This window comes from Centrocercus urophasianus, unplaced genomic scaffold (genome assembly GCF_019232065.1).
Source record: "Centrocercus urophasianus isolate 14NV4802_14NV808 unplaced genomic scaffold, USGS_Curo_1.0 seq_25, whole genome shotgun sequence".
Taxonomy (NCBI): domain Eukaryota; kingdom Metazoa; phylum Chordata; class Aves; order Galliformes; family Phasianidae; genus Centrocercus; species Centrocercus urophasianus.
In genome coordinates this window covers 15,945,341-15,967,117 of record NW_024884811.1, presented here as the reverse complement: position 1 = coordinate 15,967,117, position 21,777 = coordinate 15,945,341, and the positions used below count along the sequence as shown (strand labels likewise).

The window sequence follows — 21,777 nt, the reverse complement described above, 5'->3', positions numbered from 1 at the left end:
TTCCTAAGAATTTCAAGCTCTGCATCCTCTATATATACAAATTAATCACTGAGATTTGTCAGAAATTTTGCATCTAGAATGTATGTTCTTTAAATAAATAAATTTAGAATACTTTTCATCTGAAAAAGCACAGAAGTTGCTCCATGAACAGCAAAATTAGTGATCTCTAACTTCATGTAGATTTGTGCCACGTGAAAGGTCCCTATGCCATTTATCACGGCATAGGAACCTCATTCCACCCTTCCATGGTTTTACTCTCTTCCCTCCCTCTTCAGACCACAGAATATAACAAGCTTATTGAGAAGCAGTTTCTTCAAAGCATACCTGTATCTGATTTTTGTCACCCAGCAAACGCAAATTTTCATGAAAAACAGATATCACACCTCTCAACCAATTCTTCCAAATTCAACATTTGGCTCGAAGTGGTTCTGACAGAAAGATGGATGAGGTACATGATTATTTGAATCTTTTTTTTTCTTAGGAAAACAGGCTGGAAGTGCTATGGAAGGAACAGTTTGTAGGAAGCACTAACTTTCACACGCAGTAAGACAAATGGATAGAAATAAAAGCTTAAGAAAATCTGTTTATTGTTTGGACATAGAAATGGTTTCTCCTGCTGTCATAAAATGACAAATGTTACATTTCCAAAACCAAGTTAATACATTACATACCAGCATACCTTTAGTCTTAAGAGACACAAAAATTTAGTGCAATGAGACTAAATAAAATAAATAATGGATTAGGATCGCAAGAGTGAAACTTCTTACCTCATACATGTCTGCACATATATGTATTTATATGCCTTCCACTACCACACTCTCCACATTCCTCAGAGTATTCAAACATCTCTTTACCTCCACAGCTTGTAGGAAGTGTAGCTTCATTTTTAAGTGTGTGTGTGTGTTTGAGCAAATGTGTGTATACTGGTGTGTGAATGTATAATACAGTCTTGGGAAAAGGCAGCTCAGAGAGGTTTTTTTTTATTATTTGTCATCATAAGCTTGTGATCATAAGCTCATATCTCATATCAGATCATATTTGTGATCATAAGCTTTGCAACTTTCACTATGGCAGTATATTACAAAGTTTTGAAGTCCTCTGTAAAAATTCTGGTGCGTATACTGCGGTAGAATTTAGAAGTTGTGGGACTTTATGATGACACTCTGATGCTTAAAATCAGTTATATGGATGGCTTTGATTACCTGGGCAGACTTTGAAATCAAACTCTACATTCAGTGCACAACCAGTTGAGCTTCAGGGCAAAGTTCTCCCCATGACCTGTTGCTAAATACATAAGATTGCTGTTTTTTAACAACTGGAGAAGTTTTTGTAACATGGAGCTTTGTTCCTGAGTTACAGCAATGAAATATGAAGGTCAGTAATGGAAATGCTGTAGTGCTCAGGAGCAAGGCTGTCACAGAAGGACGCAGTGTACAGCTGTTCTAGAAAGAAATTTTCGTTATCAGCAAACTGAAGGGTGAAAAACCATTCCAGTACTTCTAGAAACAGATGCTCCATTGCAAAGGCAAAAATCCAGTTCCATTTAAACTTGCTCTCATCCAGAAGTCAGAGAAGTGCTAATTTTGGCAGGCTGTGTAAGATTCAAGTAATCCAGATGCTAGTTCAGCTTCACCTGGGCTCTAATCTTGAGAATTTAGAAAGAAGCTGGAATTCTTCCAACTTCATACATAAGTTCAGATGGGAGACTAAATTGTAACTTGACTCTTCAGGTATGATGCAGCTTTTAAGGCTGATAAACATTAACAACTTTCTTAATTAAAAGGACTTAAGATACTTCAGACCTTTTTTTTTTTTTTTTTTTTTTTTTTTTTTTTTTCCACCTCTGAGAATGATCAGGAATTAATGTTTTGTAGCCAACAATATACAAGGCAAAAGAAGTCTGTAGCAGAGTGACCATAGACATACACTTTCTGTACCTGTTAACAGAAAGAATAGAAAGCACAGAGCATTAAATGGTGCCTGTGCAGTGCATGGGCTTGTGTAGGGTCTGGAAAGTCTTAATTCACAGGTGGCATTTGGAGAACTGACCTTCCAGTTTACCATGAGATTGGCTAGGCAGTGAGCTAGTTGTGGAATCACTTCTACAAGGAGTGTTTGAGTTGTTAGTGCTGTTTGGATTATTGCACATATTTGACTAATGTATTAATCTCACGCTGTTCAGGGATAACTGTGGCTAGTAGGAAAGCAGAAACAATCTTAGACAATCTCAAAAATGTAAGATGGATTATATGCAGATCTCTACTTATAATGTCTATGTCTATTTTTATGTATCTAACAGACAGTTAAGAGTGCAAGTGCTTGTTCTGTGCAAGCAAGAAAATGTTTGTAAGTGCAAACAGATTCACTTTTAGATTGCAATGCTCAGACATCCCTTGGAACTTCTGCTTACAGTTCTTCATGATGTAGTTGTATGGATGTAAGAGCAGAACCTAGTTCTTTGCCCTTTAACAAAACTTTCTGGTGACTACTCCACATATTAGAAACAAAAACAACAACAAAATTCGATTTCTGTAGGCCTTTGTCATGTTGAACTGCCACTGACCATTCTGCTTGCATGTACTTACAAACAGGATTCCCTATAAAAGTCCTTACTTTAATAATGCATCTAAGTATATTTAATTTTAAAATCTGAATCTCTTTTAACAGTTCTTGAACACTGGAAGCCATCATGTTATTCTCATCTCAGTGCAAAGCAAGCTGACTGGAACCCTCAACTTGCGTCTCAAGTTTCTTCCCAATGTATTGAACATAAACTGTTTATAAAATTAATCTTTGCTTAGAAGTCATAAAACAAAATTCTTCTGATTTCCTTCTTCCAGGTCCTGATGCATCTCCAGCATGTTGAGAAGTTGAATCCTCAGTAGTCTGCTGTAAACTGTGGTACATTTCATGAGCAGACTACAGGCTGCCTGCGGTTCCATCTAGAATGATCTGAAACAGATTTAAAAAAAAATATTTCTTTAAATTTGAATGTATTCACATTTTGAAGCAAACTGGCATTTCATAATACCAAAGCAGTGGGTTAAAGTTTGGATACAATCAGTTCCTGGTTTAGATAAATATCTAACCAGATAACACAGGATTATTCACAAATATTTGAGCATGTGAATAGTGAATGAAGCCTGTGACTCCCCATGTCAATAAAGATGAGCACATGAGCACTTAAGGATATAAGGTGTCCAGCCAGGACACTGTTTCTGGGATGCAAAACAACTTGTCTTCTACTGACTTAAGTAATTTGATGTTAATACTTAACAGTAGATGTCAGTAAACTGCGAAAAATACAACATATCTTCAAGTAACTTTATGGTCATGATAAAATATCCATGGGTGGTTCTGGTGAGTAATCTAGAATGCAAAACCTGCAAAAGTGTATACAGTTGATGGGTAACATCATTCCCTCAGGATCTGCTGAAAAATTTCTGCTATCACCTGGCCACCTCTAAAGAGTTAGTAAAATTTTTAAACCTTTTACAGGTGAACTGAAAAAGCCTTGTATTTGTCAGAATATGAAATCTGAATCTTCCTCTTCTGTCCCCTCTCATCCCTCCAAAACTTTTCGTGATACATCAGCTTTTAAAGCCAATCAGACAGATGTCTATCTCTCTCTCTCTTTTTTAATTTTTCTTTGAGGCATTACTGATTTTCATTGCAAAGAATAAAGAAACTTGAACTTCCAACCCCCTCCCCCCCCCAAAAAAAAAAATTCAGACTTAATTCCTGTAGTTTTTGAAATCACTAACAAATGTGTGTGTGTGTGATTGTGCTTGAATCTTTAACACTGGATAAGAATTTGAATTGACAAGAAATGTCAAAGATAGCAGGAGTTCCTACAGTGTTGCTCAATATTAGTCTCTTTAAAAAGCTTTTTTAAGAAATTTACTTTAAAAAGCAACTGCAACAGCAGCAACACTCTCATAACAGAGATCTTATGTCTTGATAAACAACAGGAAACGACAGAGTCCTAATGAGGCCAATACAGGAGATATGTGTACAGTGGACTAGAAAATTTCTCTGTGATAAAACAAAACCTAAAGCATTTCCATAACATGATACTGTTCTGCTCTCAGCATCACTAGTCTCCAAAATCTGTGATGGATTCTTGGTGGATCCACACAGGACACATTATGTCTCCAATTTAGTTTTCTCTTAAGGCTTATGGTTATGTATGGGTAGAATTCTTGGGACCTACATAGTCCTGGACATTGACAACTTTGAATTCACTCTAATAACTTCTAAAAGAAAATTCCATACCAGGTAAGAGAATGCACTTCAATAAAACTAGAGGATCACTCAATCAGAATGAACTTTGAAGCAAACGTGAAAGAGTTAATGGTGAGACATAACTCATAAAGCATTAATTTGCCTACTGATAACTGTCACCTTTGTCCCTCACAATCCTGAAGTGTTATAATAGCATTTTGGATTTAGAAAAAACTGCCATTATTTGAGAGGTGTAAAACTTTTTTTTTTTTTTTTTTTTTTTTTTTCCACAAGGAAAAATGGAAGTTTCTCATTTTACAGACCTTCTAGTATTTCTGATATTTACAGATGTAAACAAAACATTATTTCTTTGAAGAAAGGACAGAAATCTCCTTAAAGGCCGTAAAACCTCTTAAAATGATCAGAAGCAAAAATATTCTCAGGAACATCTTATTTATTTAGGAGCCTAAGTAATGACTTCTGATCATGTTTTGCTAATGGTAAGCTTAGGTATTGTGGTTCTAAATAACAGATCCATATTCTTGCTGGTTGACTTTGTGAGCCTGACATAGATACCTCTTTTGTTTGTGACGAGTGGAAAGATGAAAGCATCTTGCAAAAGATTCAGAGCCTAAATTACAGAACCACCTATTCCAAAACTGTATGTGGAACTTATGTGTATTAGTAGAGGAATTCATTACTCCCAAGTGCTGAAATTGTGACAGCCTGTAGTCAAAGGACTTAAAAAACAGCTGTTCACAATCTGCGCAGACTGAATCTGCACAGATACCTGACATAGGTCTGCCAGCATATAGGAAAATCACAAGCAGATGTTTGAGATCTATAAGCCAAGGCAGAGGAGGAAATGGCAATGGTTTGCACATTACTTTACTCATTGCAGCACACATATTGGGTACTAGTTCCTCCTTATCCACAGGGTTTGGGTCCACCTTCTTGCCTACAATGACCAATCTCCCTTACCCAGCTATTCTCTACACTTGGGTAAGGAACATTCTCCATTGTCTGTAGAAGCATCATACAGCAGAGAATATGAAGTTTACAAATGCCAAGAGAAGAAAAACAAGAAAGGAGAGTCATACGATTGATAGCAGTGGTATTCCCCTCAGAAAGGAACACTCTAATTCTAATTATTTGCATATTATCCTACCAGCTTTTCTCATCATTTTATTTGTTAAATCATTTAGTGAGAACATTTTTCCCATTACCATAAAGAATTCTGCTGATCTCTTCTCAGCTAGATATTACAAAGACAATTTGAGACAAATGTAGTGAAATATTGAGCAAGCAAGTTATATAAAGGGAAGGAGAAATTTGCCTAACTTTTGTCAGTCTAGAAGTTTGCCATCTATTCTAAATTCATCTCCTCAGCTCACTTTGTAGTTAGTGGGAAAAATAAAACACTTCTAAGAGAGTGATTAATGCCAACCACTCTCAAAAATTGATTGAAGTTGGATGAATTGTTCTGTTTCTCTCCATTCAAATTTAAACATCATTTTGTTGCTGAAAGTATCTGAGTTGTAATTAGTGAAATATAAGGTAATAAAAATATCAGAAAAATCAGCTTACTATTTATGGATCTTATGAAAACAATATCTTTACTTGAAAGTGACACAATTCAAAACAATTGTCTTTACTGAATAATAGAAATACCTCTCCTACCTTTTACAGAGTCCTTATAAAGGGTTAATGTTCTGAGGACAGTACAGTGAAGAACTGCATGTAGGAAAATTTATTGCAAGCATATAGCATCACCTTGCTGTTCACGAACACTTCACTAATATAAATTCTACTTGCTTTTATTCAATCTTTTACATCAAAAATAACTTTGATTATTTTTTTCCATTTTTTTTTTACTGTCTTGAAATATATATTTTTTTACACTGTCATGAAATATATATTATAATCTAGCGAACAATGTAACTTCAGCTTAACACAGAGATGCCTGTATTAAGAAAAGAGAGAACTGTCATTGCTTTTTTTTGAGACAAAGCAGGTAGAACATAATTAAATAAAATAAAAATAAAATCTAAGCATATTTTTTAATCTGATTTCCTGTAATGAAGCAGTTACTGAGAAGCTATGCGTCTCATAGTAGCCTAAACTAAAGATTGGATATTAAAAATCTTTCTCCTCAGAAGAACTGGTCATGCATTGGAACAAGCTGCCCAGAGAAGTGGTGGAGTTCCCGTCCCTGGAGGCAGTTAAGGAAATGGCAGATCTGATACCTAAGGACATGATTTGGTGGGCAATATTGGAAGTAGGTGGATGGCTGGACTGGGTGATCTTAGAGATTCTTTCCAACCTTAGCGATTCTACAATTCTAAAGGAGAGACAATCCCTGGAAATGAATGAAACATCATTCATACTTAAATGAAAATGAAAATGTAGGCTCTTTATCAAATGTTCTTAAATATGCAGGATCTGATTTCTTGCATCCAAATACACATTTCTACTTTAGAATTTAAAATTGACCTCACCTTATTTAAAAAGCTATGACTACAATCTCCTGTTTTGGAAAAGAAAGTTCTAGGGACAGACACATGTAAGATGTGAATGTCTGCACAGAAAGTGGGGCTTGGATACCACTGACTGAAATTTATGCAAAATTAAAACCTTGTGGCTTTGAGAATAATAGAAGAGATAAGCAGGGAATGATAGAAGTCATCCAAAAAGCATTTGAAAGGGATTGCTAAAACTGCTGACAGGAATTGTTTGAACACAAATAAAAGACAGAAGCTTAAACTAAAGGGCTTGACACTCACGAACACCTGACAGTCGTATTTCAGAATCTGTTTGCTGGATGCCATTCGAATATTTGTATCACAAATCTCTGCAAATCAAAGTAAATATTTAACTAGTAAATCTGTGCTCCCAAACTGCTTTTATATTCCCTTTCACCTCTTTCTTTTCTTTCTTCTTCTTTTTTTTTTTTCCCCTAAAACAACAAAGAGTTCTTATCACAGTAATCCTTGGAAAGGAATCAAACTCCATCCACAGTTTTCAAGTTACCTGAATCTTTGTAAAGTCAATAGAGATTATTTAGGAATTAATGAGGGAATGTTTGATTAGCTGGAAGCAGTACAGGCAGTTTTCAAAGGAAAAAAAATTCCATTTCCTAAACAGAATGAAGGTATTTGTGAGAAAATTTTGTGTGAGAGCATCATACATTGTTTAGGGCACTGAATGCTACTAAAGTGTATTTCAGTAACAACTGATCATGGGAACAAGACTATAAGCTGCGATCTGTCAAACGGGGAAAAAAGGCTTGCATGTTTTCCTTAAGCAAACAGTTACTCATAGCTGTTGGTTGTACATGACTTATTTCTGTTGAATACTTGTTAAAAAGAAGTGAGTATAAGGACAGTATGTTACTTAAAGAGGGAAGCAAATTCTAGGAGCAACAACTCAGACCTTCCTGCTTTAGTCCTACGAGAAAGAGAGTTCAATTGGTAGCATCTGTATTCATAGTGGCAGTTTGGCACAAGTGAGTAAATTTCCTCCAGAAATGTGTCTTGTGTTTCTGCCAAGACATAAGAGCTTTTAGGCCTTTCATTTTCTAGAGCAGCATTAAGTCACTTTGTCCCTTACGTCCTGTTTTAGCTACATTCCTTACTTTGAAGAGCCCACATTCTTATTATGTTAAAAAAAAAACTGCCAAAACAGCTGGCATGGCTGGCATGTAAATCTTGAACCAGGAGTCTCTTAGAGAAGTAGTTATTAGAACCAATCAAAAACCAGTGCTTTAAACAAAGTTAACTAGAACAAAGTAAATATTGTTTCAATAAACACACAGTGCTTGAAGGCATTAATAACTAGCTACTTGATGATGCATATGGACTCAACTTCTACTCATTCATGTAAGAAGTATCTCAGTGCCTCCAGTCATATCTACTGAAATGTACTAAAGAAGATTTCAGATAAAGGTAGACAATATTAAAATTCCTTAACTCTCAGCTTTTTTTTCAAAAAAATATTCCACTGCTATAAAGCAAACAGGTATTAGCACTGATCACTAGTGATGTTCTCCAGGGCTCATTTCAAGAGCCACTCCTGTTCAACACTGATGATGCAAGACTGGAATGCATCCCCAGCGCATCTGTCAATGCACAAAAACTGAGAGGTGCTGCTGGCTGCCTGGAGGGATGAGGCCTTACGGAAGGATCTAGATAGCACTGGGCAGTCAGTGACACCATGGAGTTTAACAGGAAAATTCTGGGTACTGCACTTGGGAACAAGCAGTGCAAGACACGGGCAGGGATGGGAGACAAATGGCTGGAGAGCAGCTCAGCAGGAAGGAACTTAGAGATTCTGGGGACAGCAGCTCAGAATGAGCCAGCAGTGTGACTGGGCAGCCAAGAGAGCAAACTGCCCTGTGGGGTGCTCTGAACACAGCACAGCTAGCCAATAAAAAGTTGTAATTTTCCAACTATTCTTTTGTTGGAGCAGCCTCACCTTGAATAGTGTGTGCTGTTCTGGGCACCACAATACAAAAGGAATGTTAAAGTCCTTGAAAGAGTCCAGAGAAGGTCAACAAGGGTAGAGAACAAATCCCACGAGGAGTGGTTAAGGACATTTAGATTGTCCTATCTGGAGAAGAGGAGGTCATGCGGCAACCTCATTGCTCTCTATAGCTCCCTGAGGAGGGGAAGCAGAGAGAGATGCTGGGCTCTGCTCCTGGAAACTGATGACAGGATGGGAATGGCACAACACTGCACCAGGGCATTGGACATGAAGAAAAATGGCTTCCTGAAGAACAGACTTCCTAGCAATCCCCACTCCTGTCAGTGTCTAAGAATTGTTTAGATAATGCCCTCAGTTATGTGCTTTAACTAGCCCCGAAGAGGTCGCACAACTGGGCTTGGTGATCTTTGTAGATCCATTCTAACCAAACTATTCTATCTACCACTTATCTAGTAAAATCTAGCATCGTAATAGCAGTCAGCTGCAAGGAGTTACTCTCACCTACTTAGCAAAGAGTATCTATAACATAAATTTTGATTAAAGTTACAGTCAACATGAAAAAAAGTACAATTTTACTCCTTAGAAGGAAAAAAACCTTGTAAGAATTACAGCATCCTTAGGAAAAATTCTGCTTACCAGATCCACTGCTGCTCACTTGAGTTATTTTTTCATCATCTTCATCACTGTCACAGTTTAACAGATGAAAAGCTGTCTCTGACTCTGTGTCTATTTGATTAGCATCTGATTCTTGCTCAGCACAGCTTCGCAATGCCACAAGGCGGTGATGTATTGCTGCATACAAATATCCAGCATCTTTTGATCTTGCCTGCAGAAAATAAGATTTAGAGTCAAAATTAACTAAGAAACTTTATTTTTACAGAGAGGCTGAGAAGTTTTCAAAAGCAATAAAATAACTTTATTTTGTGTTTGTTTTGTTTTTGTTTTTGTTTTTTTTTTTATCAAAATAATGTATATAAGATTCACAGTAATTTATTTCTGAGAATAGATTTAAACACAAAGGATGCCAGATTCCCTTCAGTGGTTGAAAATTTAAAATATATTGATTATTTTATCTATAATTACATGAAAAAAAAACCCTTAAAAATTATCTGCCCTGAAGAATGGCTGTACAATTCCTAAGTATATTTCTGGAACAAATAAAGCATTTGAATAGTAATATATGTGTTTGCATTTTGATTTACAAAAGAAATAAAACTTTTAAAGCCTAACCACAAAAAAATATAAATTACATTTATTAACCTTAAAAATATAATGAACTGTGCTGCAATTTTTAAATTAAGAAAGGATGTGAAAACCAGACAGGGCACCATTTTGCCAGTACATAAAACTTTAGAGCAGCCATGTCCTGACTACTATGTTCTACTCTGGTTATCATATCTCAAGCACAGAATTAAAGATGGTACAGAGAAGGACACTCAGAATGATAAAGGCGTTGGAACTGGCTGGCCAGGGAAGTGGTGGAGTAACCAGTCCTGAAGGGGTTCAATTGTAGATGTGACACTGAGGGTTTAGTTTGATGAGAAATCAGCTATAGGACACTAGCTGTTTCATTGATAACTGTACAAGCAGCTTCCTGCACGTTTTGCCACACTCATACAGCTGTACCTTGGCTTCTCAATACATGTCTGTTTTTATTGTTTAGAACTGTCAGGACAAATCTTATTAATGTTTACATGTCTATACACTAGAAAACTGCATCACATCTGGAAATCTAGGACATTTCTAATGTGCACGTGCAGATTGGCTGCACAGCACAGTCAGAGTTAGTCAATCACTGTTAGAAAGTGACAGGCTTACAGTGCTTTCATAAACACTGCATGCATGTATTTTGCATGTGTGTTAAATGGGACACCTCCTGTAAGCAGCAGTTTTCTTGCCCAAGAGGTTGAACCAGAAAGGATCTAGTAGGGAACATCATACCTTTATGTGGTAATTACTTGCAAATAAGTCCACCACATTTCCATGCTCCACTTACCAGCTCCAGCCAGAGAAAACCAGTATTCCCAAGACTGCTGTCTTATGTAAAGCCACATTACAAAATCTGTGTTCTTTCTCAACTCTGAAATAGAGGTCCTAGACCAGATGGATCATCACAGAATCACAGAATGGTTGAGGTTGGAAGGGATCTCTGGAAGCCACATGGTCCAACACCAAACTCAAGCAGGGACATGCAGTAGGTAGCCCAGGACTGTGTCTACATGGGCATCGAACATCTCCAAAAATAAGAATCCACTGTCTCTTTGGGAAACCTGTGCCAATGCTCCATTGCCCACACAGTACAGAAGTGTTTGTGGATGTTCAGAAGGAGCCTCTTTTGTTCTAGTTTGTGCCAATTGCTTCTTGCCCTGGAACTGGGTGATACTGAAAAAAGACTGGTTCCATCTTCTTTGTATTCCTCCTAGAGTTATCATAGACATTGATGTGATACCCATAAATCTCCTGATCACCAGGCTGAGCAGTCTCAGCTCTCTCAGCCTCTCCTCACAGGAGAGATGCTGCAGTCCTCTTGTCATATTAGTGGCACTACTCTAGACTTTATAGCTCCATGTCTCTGAGTACTGGGGACGCTGTACTGAACACAGGACTCCAGGTACAGCCTCACCAGCAGTGATTACAGGAGGACAGAGAGGACCACCTCTCTTGACCTGGTGATACTGTGCCTAACACCAACCAAGAATACATTTAGCCTTCTGATAAGAAAGGGCATATTGCTGACTCTTGTTTTTCGTCCACTGGAACACTGGAACACTTAGGTCTTTTTCTGCAAAGCTGCTTTCCAGATGAAGAGCCCCCAGCTCATACTGATATGTTAGACTGTTCCTCCTCAGTTGCAGGATTCTGTACTTCATTAGACTCAGCTGAGCTCTGCAGTCTGTTCAGATCCCTCTGGATGGCTGCACGACCCTCTGGTGAGTCAGCCACTTCCCCAGTTTTGTGATATTTATGAATTTACAAAGAGTGAACTCTATCCCATTGTTCAGGTCATTAATGAAGATGTGATACAGAGCTGGATCCAGTACTGAATCCTGGGGTTACTGGCCTACACCTAGATAGACCACTAAACAACTACCCTTCAGGCCCAGCCATTTAGTCAGTTTTCAGCCATCCTCACTGTCTGCTTCTCCAGCGCATGCTTAAGTAGCTCACCTGTGAAGATCTTACAAAGGACATTATTAAAGGCAGAGGCTTTATTGAAGTGCAGGAGCACAATATCCACTGCTCTCCCTTCATCCATCACGCTGGTCATATAATTAGAGAAGTCTGTTGGTCAAGCATGAGAAGTGTGCAAGCACTGTGTCCAGAATCACAGCAGAAAGCTGCTGCCTTGTTCCTAGGTGACTTATGAATGCATGACTACCTGTGTAGAAATTCTTACTATGTTGCCTCTCTAAGAAACAGTAAGTGATGCATGCCATACTATGGAACAACACCGATTCAGTGGTATGTGAACCAGAATCAAGAAGTGTCTCTCCTGAGGCAATATCACATCTTCATACCTTTTTTGAATGATGGGATAACACTGCTAACTCATTTCATAACAAAAGCCATACAAAGCCTAAGCTAATCATAGCTTAACAAGACATAGAACGGTATTTGCTAAAACCATAGCCCCAGCAAGTCTTCAGAAATCTAGATGAGGTGGGGATTTGGGTGGGATTTTCTCTCTTGATTACCTGAATTAGAAATACTTGAACAGAGTGGTCCTCTTGATCTGTTGCTGTGAAACACAGGCTTTTACTGTTTGTTCTTTTTAACACCATTTGACCCCAGAGTCTGGTGTTGAGAATCAGTCTCAAGCTGCCTTGATTTCGCATAACTAAAATAAGAAGGTTCATACATAAGTGATTGGAACTGTCTTCCTTTTTATTAGCAGTTTCTCCCAGCACTTCCATGCAACTAATATTTTCAAAATACATTAATTTCTTTAATAAATCTGAAAATAATCTACTGAAACTATAGCGCATTACAAAAATGACAGCACAGGAAAAACAGCATTCCAGAAGTGTCTTGAAACAGTGCTGATGCACAAACTGTCAGACTGGTAGCTAATTTGGAGATACTTTCCAGCAAAAAGACACAGAACCTCACAACATGAGTATGTGGGCATACACAAGACATATGAAACACCCAGAGGCAAGGAAGTGCCTCAGTTTGTAACAAAGCCAACTCCATCAGGTAAGGATATAAAGATTCACAGCAGCTTGATTTAAATAAAATTAGCTACTCAGTTTTAAATGATTAGAGAGAAACTGATTCTAGTCAGGAACAGTACAAGTTAATCAGTCTTTTGTGTATGCGTTACTTTGTTATTTAATTCTTACTCAGCCTCGATTGCAACATGCCACATTTATTGCTGGAAGTGTCATTAAGTCTCAGGGATCCTCTGCCTTTTTCAATCCAAGTTAAAGAAAGTTTATTAAATAGGAAGAGCTTGCAGTTAATCTGAAAAAGAAACACATGATGGAAATTGTGATCCACTGTTAACTTAATTGGTTTTAAAACTTCATGCTTTTAAATTTTCTGATGTGGCTTTGAAATCATATGTACGCATGGATACAGGATAGATAAATAGGTACACTGACATTTTTACATAAGGAAAGGACTCCCTAATTTGTGCTAAACTTTAAGTTATTCTTTGAAAACAATCAACATGAATTTGTGGCCAGCAGGAGCAGGGCAGTAATCATCCCTCTGTACTCAGCACTGGTGAGGCCACACCTCAAGTACTTTGCTCAGTTTTGGGCCCTTCACTACAAAAAAAAAAAAAAACATTGAGGCCCTGGAACGTGTCCAGAGAAGGGCAATGAAGCTAGGAGGCATCTGGAGCGCAAGTCTTATGAGGAGTGGCTGAGGGAGCTGGGATTGTTCAGTCTGGAGAAGAGGAGGCTCAGGGGAGACCTCATTGCACTCTAAAACTTCCTGAAGGGAGGTTGTGGTGAGGAGGGGTTTGGCCTCTTCTCCCAGGCAACAAACAGGACCCAAGAAGACGGCCACAAGTTGTGTCAGAGGAGGTTTGAGATCAGACATAAGGAAAAACTGTTTCTCTCAGAGAGTGGTCAGGTACTGCAATGGCTGCCCAGGGAAGTGGTGGAGTCGCCATCCTGGCAGCGTTCAAGAGGCGTCTGGACAAGGAGCTGTGAGATATGGTTCAGTTTGTGGTAGCAATGGTAACGGGAGGATGGTTGGACTTGATGATCTTGTAGGTTGTTTCCAACCTTGTGATTCTGTGATTCTATGAATTCTAGTTTACTTTTACAATTATTTAATCTTCATTAATTCTACATCCGTGATATCCACTGACAGGTTAATGCATTGCAAGTGCTCTAATAGCATATTCCCTCATTCACTGAAAAAGTTATGTACTTGTTTATAAAGGCGATTATTAAATGACACATTCTTTCCCCAAAAATGTTTTGTCATTAAAAAAAGCTTTACTCAAATTACTTCTAATTTTGATGTTTCAGTTACAATAGCATATGGATATAATATGAAAAAGAAAATTTAAGACAAGGAAAAAAAAAAGCAGAAGTGTATCTTAAAAAAACTTAAAATTTAAAACATATAGTGATGTTATGATTGCTTCAGAAGTAAATTCTATAAATATAGTAAAATTTAGTAAATTCGGATTTAGACATTCTTTTCATCAACAAAACTGCTGACAATCAGGGCGTTATGAAATACATACCTGTAATACATTGTGTTCTTCTTCTTCTCCAGTTATAACTTCAACTTTATCTAACAGAATTTTCTCCCCTGGCTTGGAAATATGAGCAGCTGCTGACTCAGCCTGTGTTGCATTCCTCAACAAAGCTGTTTCTGTAGGGAAAGAAAGAAGGAAATATTTATTTCTGTAGAATGAGTATTTTTAGCATGCATGGTGGCCTGTGAATTCAGTACTCCCTGTGGCATCCAATGTCATTTAGTGTTATTCCACTTTTGTCCAACTACAAGGAAAAAAAGCTGGAATACTGCAAAATGTCTCAGATATTCATGACCACTGTGAATTGAATGGGGCTCTCTTGAAGATGCAGTGATCTGCCCCAAGGGACGAGTTGCAGAAACAAGCCCTGAACAATTAGAAATTGATTTTCCAGATAAAAGTGGTTTCTAATAATGCTCAGGAGATTAACATATAACGAAAGGCATATGTCCCAATTGATGCATGTATTATACATGTTCTCTATGTTGTTTGTTTTTTTTTCCTTTTGATTTGAAAGAATGTATCTGCAAAAGAAGATCCTATAATCCTACCATTAGTAGAGAAGAGTGCAAAGATGGCTAAAGATGGGGACCCATTTGGGATTCCCTTACAGCTAAGGTTTCTGTGTCTTGCCTAGCAGAAAAGCTGCCCAAAAAAGTCACAAATAACCCCTGAAATCTGTCTTTACAGAAGTTTCAGCCCTACTATTCAGTTACAAATGAATACGAACAGCAGATAGTTTAAAACCATAGTTCAGAAATGCATTCTGAAAGTTACTCGCTAAGCTCACTGCACTTTTTCAAGTATCAAACAGCAGTTAAACTTTACCTTTTCCTGTGTAACTTAGATAATTCATTTTGAAGTCAGTCTAGTTCAGATCTTATATACCAAACTGCAGTTGCTTTCTGCTGCAGCACTCATTTGTCATCCTGATCCATTACTGAGAGAGGTCTGCTGCTTATTGCTCACATCAAGGAGGAAAGAGCAGCTGCCAGAAGAGAGTGGGGGAAGAGGTGGGGAAGAGAGGTTGCCACACCTTGTACATCCCACTGACTACTACCTGCTGTTGCTGTTTCACACAGGGACAAGTGGTACAGCTATGAGCAGCATGAATATCAAGAGGGAGCTGGGAGCAGGAGTGAAGGACTTAGGAGCACAGGTAGTTTTCTTATCAGTCCTCCCAGTTAGGGGAATGGGGAGAGAAAGCACTGATAAAATAAAAAAACAAAAAAAAAAACAACAAAAAAACAATATGTGGTTAAAGGAGAGGTGTCATGAACAAGGGTTCAGTTACTTAAGTCACAGAAGCTTTGAGAAACCATCCCCAGGTTAGAGTTAAAGGGAATGCAGGGGAAGGAGATGTTGTAGTGAAGATCTGCTATAGGCCACTGATCCAGAAAGACTGAGAAGCTTTACATTCAAAAAACAGGATACTCTCACAGGGAATTTCACCCTCCCTGATGTATGTTGTAAGGATGACATAGCAGAGCACCAGCTGTGCTGATGATAACGTCCTCTTCCAAATGGTGCAGGAACCCACAAGAAAAGGTGCCATGCTGGTCCTTGTCCTCACCAACAAAGAGGGGCTGGTGATGACATGAAGCTCAAGAGCAGTCTTAGCTGTAGTGACCATGAGTGGAGTTAAAAAGATCCTTAGAGTATAAAAGAGGGTGCACAGCAAGCTTGCTGCTCTAGACTTCAGGAGAGCAGACTTTGACCTCTTCAGGAAACTGCTTGGCAGGGTGACATGGGATTAAGGCCTGGAGGGAAGAACGGCTTAAGAAAGCTGGTCAGTATTCAAGGACCTTCTCCTTCAAGCCCAGAGGAGTGCATCCCAAGAAAGAGGAAAGCAGGGAAGAATGCCAGGAGGCCTCTGTGGACAAACAAGTAGCTCCTGGACTTATTTTGGTGCAAAGAGAAAATCTATATGGAGTATAGGCAGGAACAAAATACCTGGGAGAACTGCAAAGAAGTTGTTCAAGCAGCCAGAGATAGGTTAAGAAAGCTAAAATCCAAGTACAATTAATCTAGCCAAGGACTTAAAAGGGAACAAGAAGTTGTTCTATAGGTATATCAGTGATAAAAGGAAGGCTAGGGAAGATGTAAGCCCTCTCTGGGAGGAAACCAGAGACTTAGTTACAAGGGATACGGAGAAGGCTGAAGTGCTTATTGACTTCTTTGTCTCAGACTGGAAGGAATGGAGTGGTGAGCAGGACTAGGGAAGTAATCCTTCCCCTGTCCTCGGCACTGGCAAGGCCTCACCTCAAGTACTGTGTTCAATTTTGGGAACCTCAGTACACAAAGGATATTGACATGCTGGACCAGGTCCAGCAAGGGCAACAAGGTTTGTGAAGGGCTTGGAGAATGTGTCCTATGAGGAGAGACTGAAGGAACTGAGGGTGTTCAGTCTGGGAAAAAAGGAGGCTGAGGGGAGACCTTATTTCTCAAATACATGAAAGGAACTTTCAGTGAGAGTGGGGCTGGTCTTTTCTCACTGATGACAGGTGACAGGGTGAGGTGAAATGGCCTCAAGTTGTGCCAGGGGAGGTTTAGGTTGGGTATCAGGAAAAACTTCTTTACAGAAAGGGTTGTTAAGCACTGGAATAGGCTCCCCAGGGAGGTGGTTGAGTCACCATCCCTGGATGTGTTGAAAAACTATTTGGATGTGGTGCTCAGGGACATGATTTAGCAGAGGGTGGTTAGTTAGGGTAGTATGGTTAGGTTGTGGTTGGACTCGATGATCTTTAAGGTCTTTTCCAACCTGAGTGATTTTATGATTCTATGACTGCACCAGCAAGGGCTCTAGCCATGCTGCCCAAGTTGCAGAAAGGAAGGTAAGAAGCTGGAGAAAGAAGATCTGCCCTCTGTAAGTGAAGGCCACATTCAACATAATATAAAGAAACTGAAGATGCACAAGTCCATGGGCCCTAATGAGATCCATCCATGGCTTCTGAGGGAACTGGTGGATAGCTGCTTGGCAGTTTCATCGTAATTGAAAGGTCATGGCAGTTTGGTGGAGCTCCCACTGACTGGAAAAGGGGAAACATAGCCCCCAAAGGAAAAAAACATCCAGGGAACTACAGGCCAGCCAGTCTCACCTCTGTGCAGATCATGGAGTAGATTCTCCTGAAGGCCCTACTACAGCACGTGGAAAATAACGATGAGGTGATTGGAGGTAATAAGCATGGCTTCACCAACGGCAAATCATGCCTAGCAAACTTGGTGGCCTTTTATAATGGAGTTACAGGCATCAATGGATAAAGGAAGAGCAACTGACATTATCAACCTGGATTGTAGACTGACATTGTCCGGAATGACATCCCAGTCACTAAACTGGAAAAAAATGGATCTGCTGGATGGATCACTCGCTGGATAACAAATTACCTGGGTGGTGGCACTCAGATGGCTCAGTCTCCAAGTGGACACTGGTCGTGATGAGAGGCGTTCCTCAATAATTGGTGCTGGGACCAGTGCTATTCAACATCCTCACAGGAAACATAGACTGTGGGATTGAGTGCACCCTCAGCAAGCTTGCAGATGACACCAAGCTGAGTGGTGTGGTTGACACACTAGAGGGAAGGGATGCTATCCAGAGGGATCTGGACAGGCTTGAGAGGTGGACCCATACCAACCTCATGAAGTTCAACAGGACTAAGCACAAGGTCCTGCATTTGGGTGGGGACAATCCCAAGCACATATACAGATGAAGGGAAAGTCTAAAGCACAAGAATTGGAACTTAATGGTCCCTTCCAACTCAAATCATTCTATGATTGTATGATTCTAAACACAGACTTCACATGCAAGTACATAATAGTATTCTGGAGATTGGACGTGCCAGTAACATTTGAAAACTACTTAGCACAATTCATTTGACACCGTCAAACACACTCAAACATGCATTATAAAGACTAATTGTACTTTTTTGCTGAGTATGCTTACTTGTTACATGAAAAGATTCTATATAAAGTGATGTTATTTCTCTTTTGTATGAATCAACTTCATTGCATGACACAGAATGCTTTTCAGGGCTCTAGAAAAAAAAAGAAGGGAAAGTAAGATTTCACATTTATATAAAGAGGCTATATTACTTCTTATCAGACAGAACACTGAATCTTTTACTGAACAGCAGGGAGAAAATTTGGAATTGTAATACATTATGAGTAAAACAACATAGATTATACAATTTTATTCTTCATTTTATTAGTAATTTTATTACTTCCAACTTCATAAAATCAGTACATCATCCTGCCAAGAATTATGGCTTCTTTGTAAGGATCCAGGACTAAGCTTTAAACACATAAGCCTATCAGTGGATTTAAGTTACAGCTAATATCCAATTTCATACTTAAACCCCAGAATAGCTCAAAACTTCCAGACAGCACACATTTAATATCAGAGGAATTAAAACTTTCAATCTTTCAGTTTTTCAGATTAAGCTTCTTATCCATGTTTTAAATTAACACTAATGACTTCCTACAATACTGTGACTAAACTATCTTACATATGAATCTTTGTCAGAAGCTGCAAACCAGCCCTTCAGTTCTCAATTTTTTTCACTGGCAGATATGAATAGTTTTTTCACTGTACTCTTACTAGAAAGTGAATTTTAATTCCACCCTGAGTGGTATAGTCCTCAGCAGGATTTAATTCATTAAGCTGTTTGATGGCATGCACAATATATCTTAACATGGACAGTATCTATGGTGAGTGTTAAATATTGTCTTCTGTCCAAGAGTATTCAAATGAACTTCTCCCAGTTCTTAATGGATGGATAGAAACTATATGAGTGGTAAAGGACACATTCATTTCTCTGCTATTGTTGCTGTTGTGCTTTGCATGGAATGTTTAAGCAACTGTTTTACAAGTCAAAAATTTAGCAAAAGAAAAATGCATACTGTTATTTGTAATTACAGTATTTATGTTGAATGGAAAAACAGGGATGCCTACCCCTCCTACAGAAAATAGTTATTTTCTCTTCAACAGCCATTGCAATCTGTATACTCATATCTTAAAAAGAACAGAAGGAGCTAAAAAGAATCAATCTCTGAAAAAAACATACATTCACACACACACACAAAGAGTGTGCCAGAATTTACAGATCTTACCACAACTCTCTCAACCATATTTTCTCCAAACACAAAACCAGAATTGCTGCTGCTTAGAATACTTCTGTCTTCTAACAACTGACTTCTGTGGGAACAAAATAAGGATGTGATTTAGAACTATTTAAAGAACATAATGTCTTTAAATAAAACAAGCATATTACTTGGTAAAGAATATAAATAAGTTCATATGTTTACTCTACCACATCTTGTATTATTACAGACAAACAAAAAAATGACCTCTTAAGCAATCAGATAAATACTGCAAAAACATAAAGGTTTCACAGAAAAGTAGTATTGTAGAATCACAGAATCACAGAACAGTTTGAGTTGGAAGGGACCTTTAAAGATCATCTATTTCCAACCTCCATGTTATTGGCAGGAACATCTTCCAGTAGGCCACCATGCTCGAAGCATGGATACTGGATGTTAGGAAACATTTCTTCTCTGAAAGCGTGGTCAGACACTGGAATAGGCTGCCCAGGGAGGTGGTGGAGACACCATCCCTAGAGGTGCTCAGGAAATGTTTGGATGCAGTATTAAGGAACGTGGCTTAGTGGGGACATATTGGTGTAGGTGAATGGTTGGACTGGACGATCTTGGAAGGCTTTTCCAACCTTGATAATTCTATGATTTTATGATCTGAGTTTACAACTAAGTTTCTGCGTTCACAATGGCAGTGTGCTTGAAATCTCTTCAAGTAGGATGAAGGAATTCTTCAGTACAAACTGTGTCTATCTAGCACTTAGGAAAAAAAATATTCCTAATTTTATCTCATATTTGATGTGCTGCTAGACAAAGGAAAAATAAGAAACAAAAATCAGAAAATCAGACTTTTTGCAGCCTTAAAATCTTTCATACATGTTTTTCACCATTAAAGGGGAATCTGAAGTGTGTTTAAGCTGAATTTCTTATCTTTTAGTAAAGAAAATTCTCCAGTATATTTCACTGAATTGCAATCAATATCTATCCTAAGATTTCATCTGATATTTCCAGGTTGCTGCACCAGCAAATCACTAAGGACAGCATTCCAGAAGAGCTAAAAAAACTGAAGCCAGAGTATTGTCTCAAACAAATAATGGGAAATGGATTTTGGGTGTTTTGAGAAATTTAAGAAAAAAAATATCAGTGCAGGATTTTTCTAGTTGTCATCATTAAATTGGAAATACCAGCCTGAGGGACTCGTTAAAATCTTAATATCCTCACTTTGCTGCAGGGCAAGAAAATGTGCCAGGAATGACATTGCCATGGAGATACAAAACAGAGGCACTGAATTCAGGGAATTACCACGAACAAAGAATAGAAGGAGAAACTTGGAGAGGACCCTGGAGAGATAGAAGCAGATCTAGGTACTCGGCTGATCCTTCTCGATGTCCAAAAAGTTGACAGTTCTAATGCTGGCTCTGACCCCCTGCAGGTTTTTAAGCAAATCATTGTGAAAACTAAATACATCATCAGAAGCCTGCATTTTCCCAGCATTGTATTTATCACTTAAAAAATGATTTCCTTTTTTAATAATATTTTCCTTAATTCTTTTAATAGTTTTAAGTGTTCATAATTAATATTAATAACAATCATTTTAATAATTTTAATGTAATTACTGATTTCATAATCAGACTCAAGAAAACAAATTGCTCTATGCTTCAGCTAGTTCAGGAAACTGAACTGTTGGAAATAGAACTTGTGCAGCCACACCACACCAACTATGGAGGACAAAGAAACCATTTTCATTCATCACTCTAAAGAATAGCATTACATAGAGAACAAGCAGAAGAAGAAAGACAGAACAGGACATCCTCAGATTGAGTCTCTTTTTTTTTTTTTTTTTTTTTTTTTTTTTTTTTTTAATGTACACAGATGTCAATATCTTCACCATGATTAATAATTAAACTGACAAGATTTTTTACTTTGTAATCTGCAGGCCTTGGCTGCATTGGTTGTTACTCTTTAGCATGCATATGGAATTAAATAGATAAATAGAGTTGTTCGTTTGAATATCTGTCAAGTTACCTGTGAGAAAAGAGCTATGCCAGAAAAAGATTCCAATGAAGTATTTTAAAGAAACAAGCACTTTACACAGATCAGAAGAAAGGTACTGGTACCCCTCTGTAATGCTGGAAGAACAGAAAGCACCTGGCCATTTTTAAATGAATATTCAGCTTGGCAATTAACTTAACATTTTACCACAGTTCTGATGCATTAAACTAATCAGGCACCAAGCAGATGAGAAATGCCTTTTAAAAATG

The 21,777-nt window shown here is 38.2% G+C and overlaps 1 protein-coding gene across 4 annotated transcripts in view; it reads right to left on the bottom strand.

Annotated features, from left to right (window-relative positions):
* Positions 1–570: 570 nt before the first annotated feature.
* RANBP3L (RAN binding protein 3 like) overlaps positions 571–21,777 on the bottom strand; it is a 38,422-nt gene continuing 17,215 nt past the window's right edge. For 3 of the 4 annotated variants that reach the window (XM_042825927.1, XM_042825930.1, XM_042825928.1), the window contains 7 exons: positions 19,535–19,619; positions 18,369–18,459; positions 14,414–14,544; positions 13,050–13,170; positions 12,402–12,544; positions 9,343–9,532; positions 571–2,952 (listed from right to left, as the gene is read on the bottom strand). In XM_042825927.1, coding sequence (XP_042681861.1) covers positions 2,909–2,952; positions 9,343–9,532; positions 12,402–12,544; positions 13,050–13,170; positions 14,414–14,544; positions 18,369–18,459; positions 19,535–19,619 — 805 coding nt within the window. In that variant the 3' untranslated portion in view covers positions 571–2,908. The remainder of the gene's footprint in view (positions 2,953–9,342; positions 9,533–12,401; positions 12,545–13,049; positions 13,171–14,413; positions 14,545–18,368; positions 18,460–19,534; positions 19,620–21,777) is intronic. The other variant, XM_042825931.1, reaches the window with a different exon arrangement.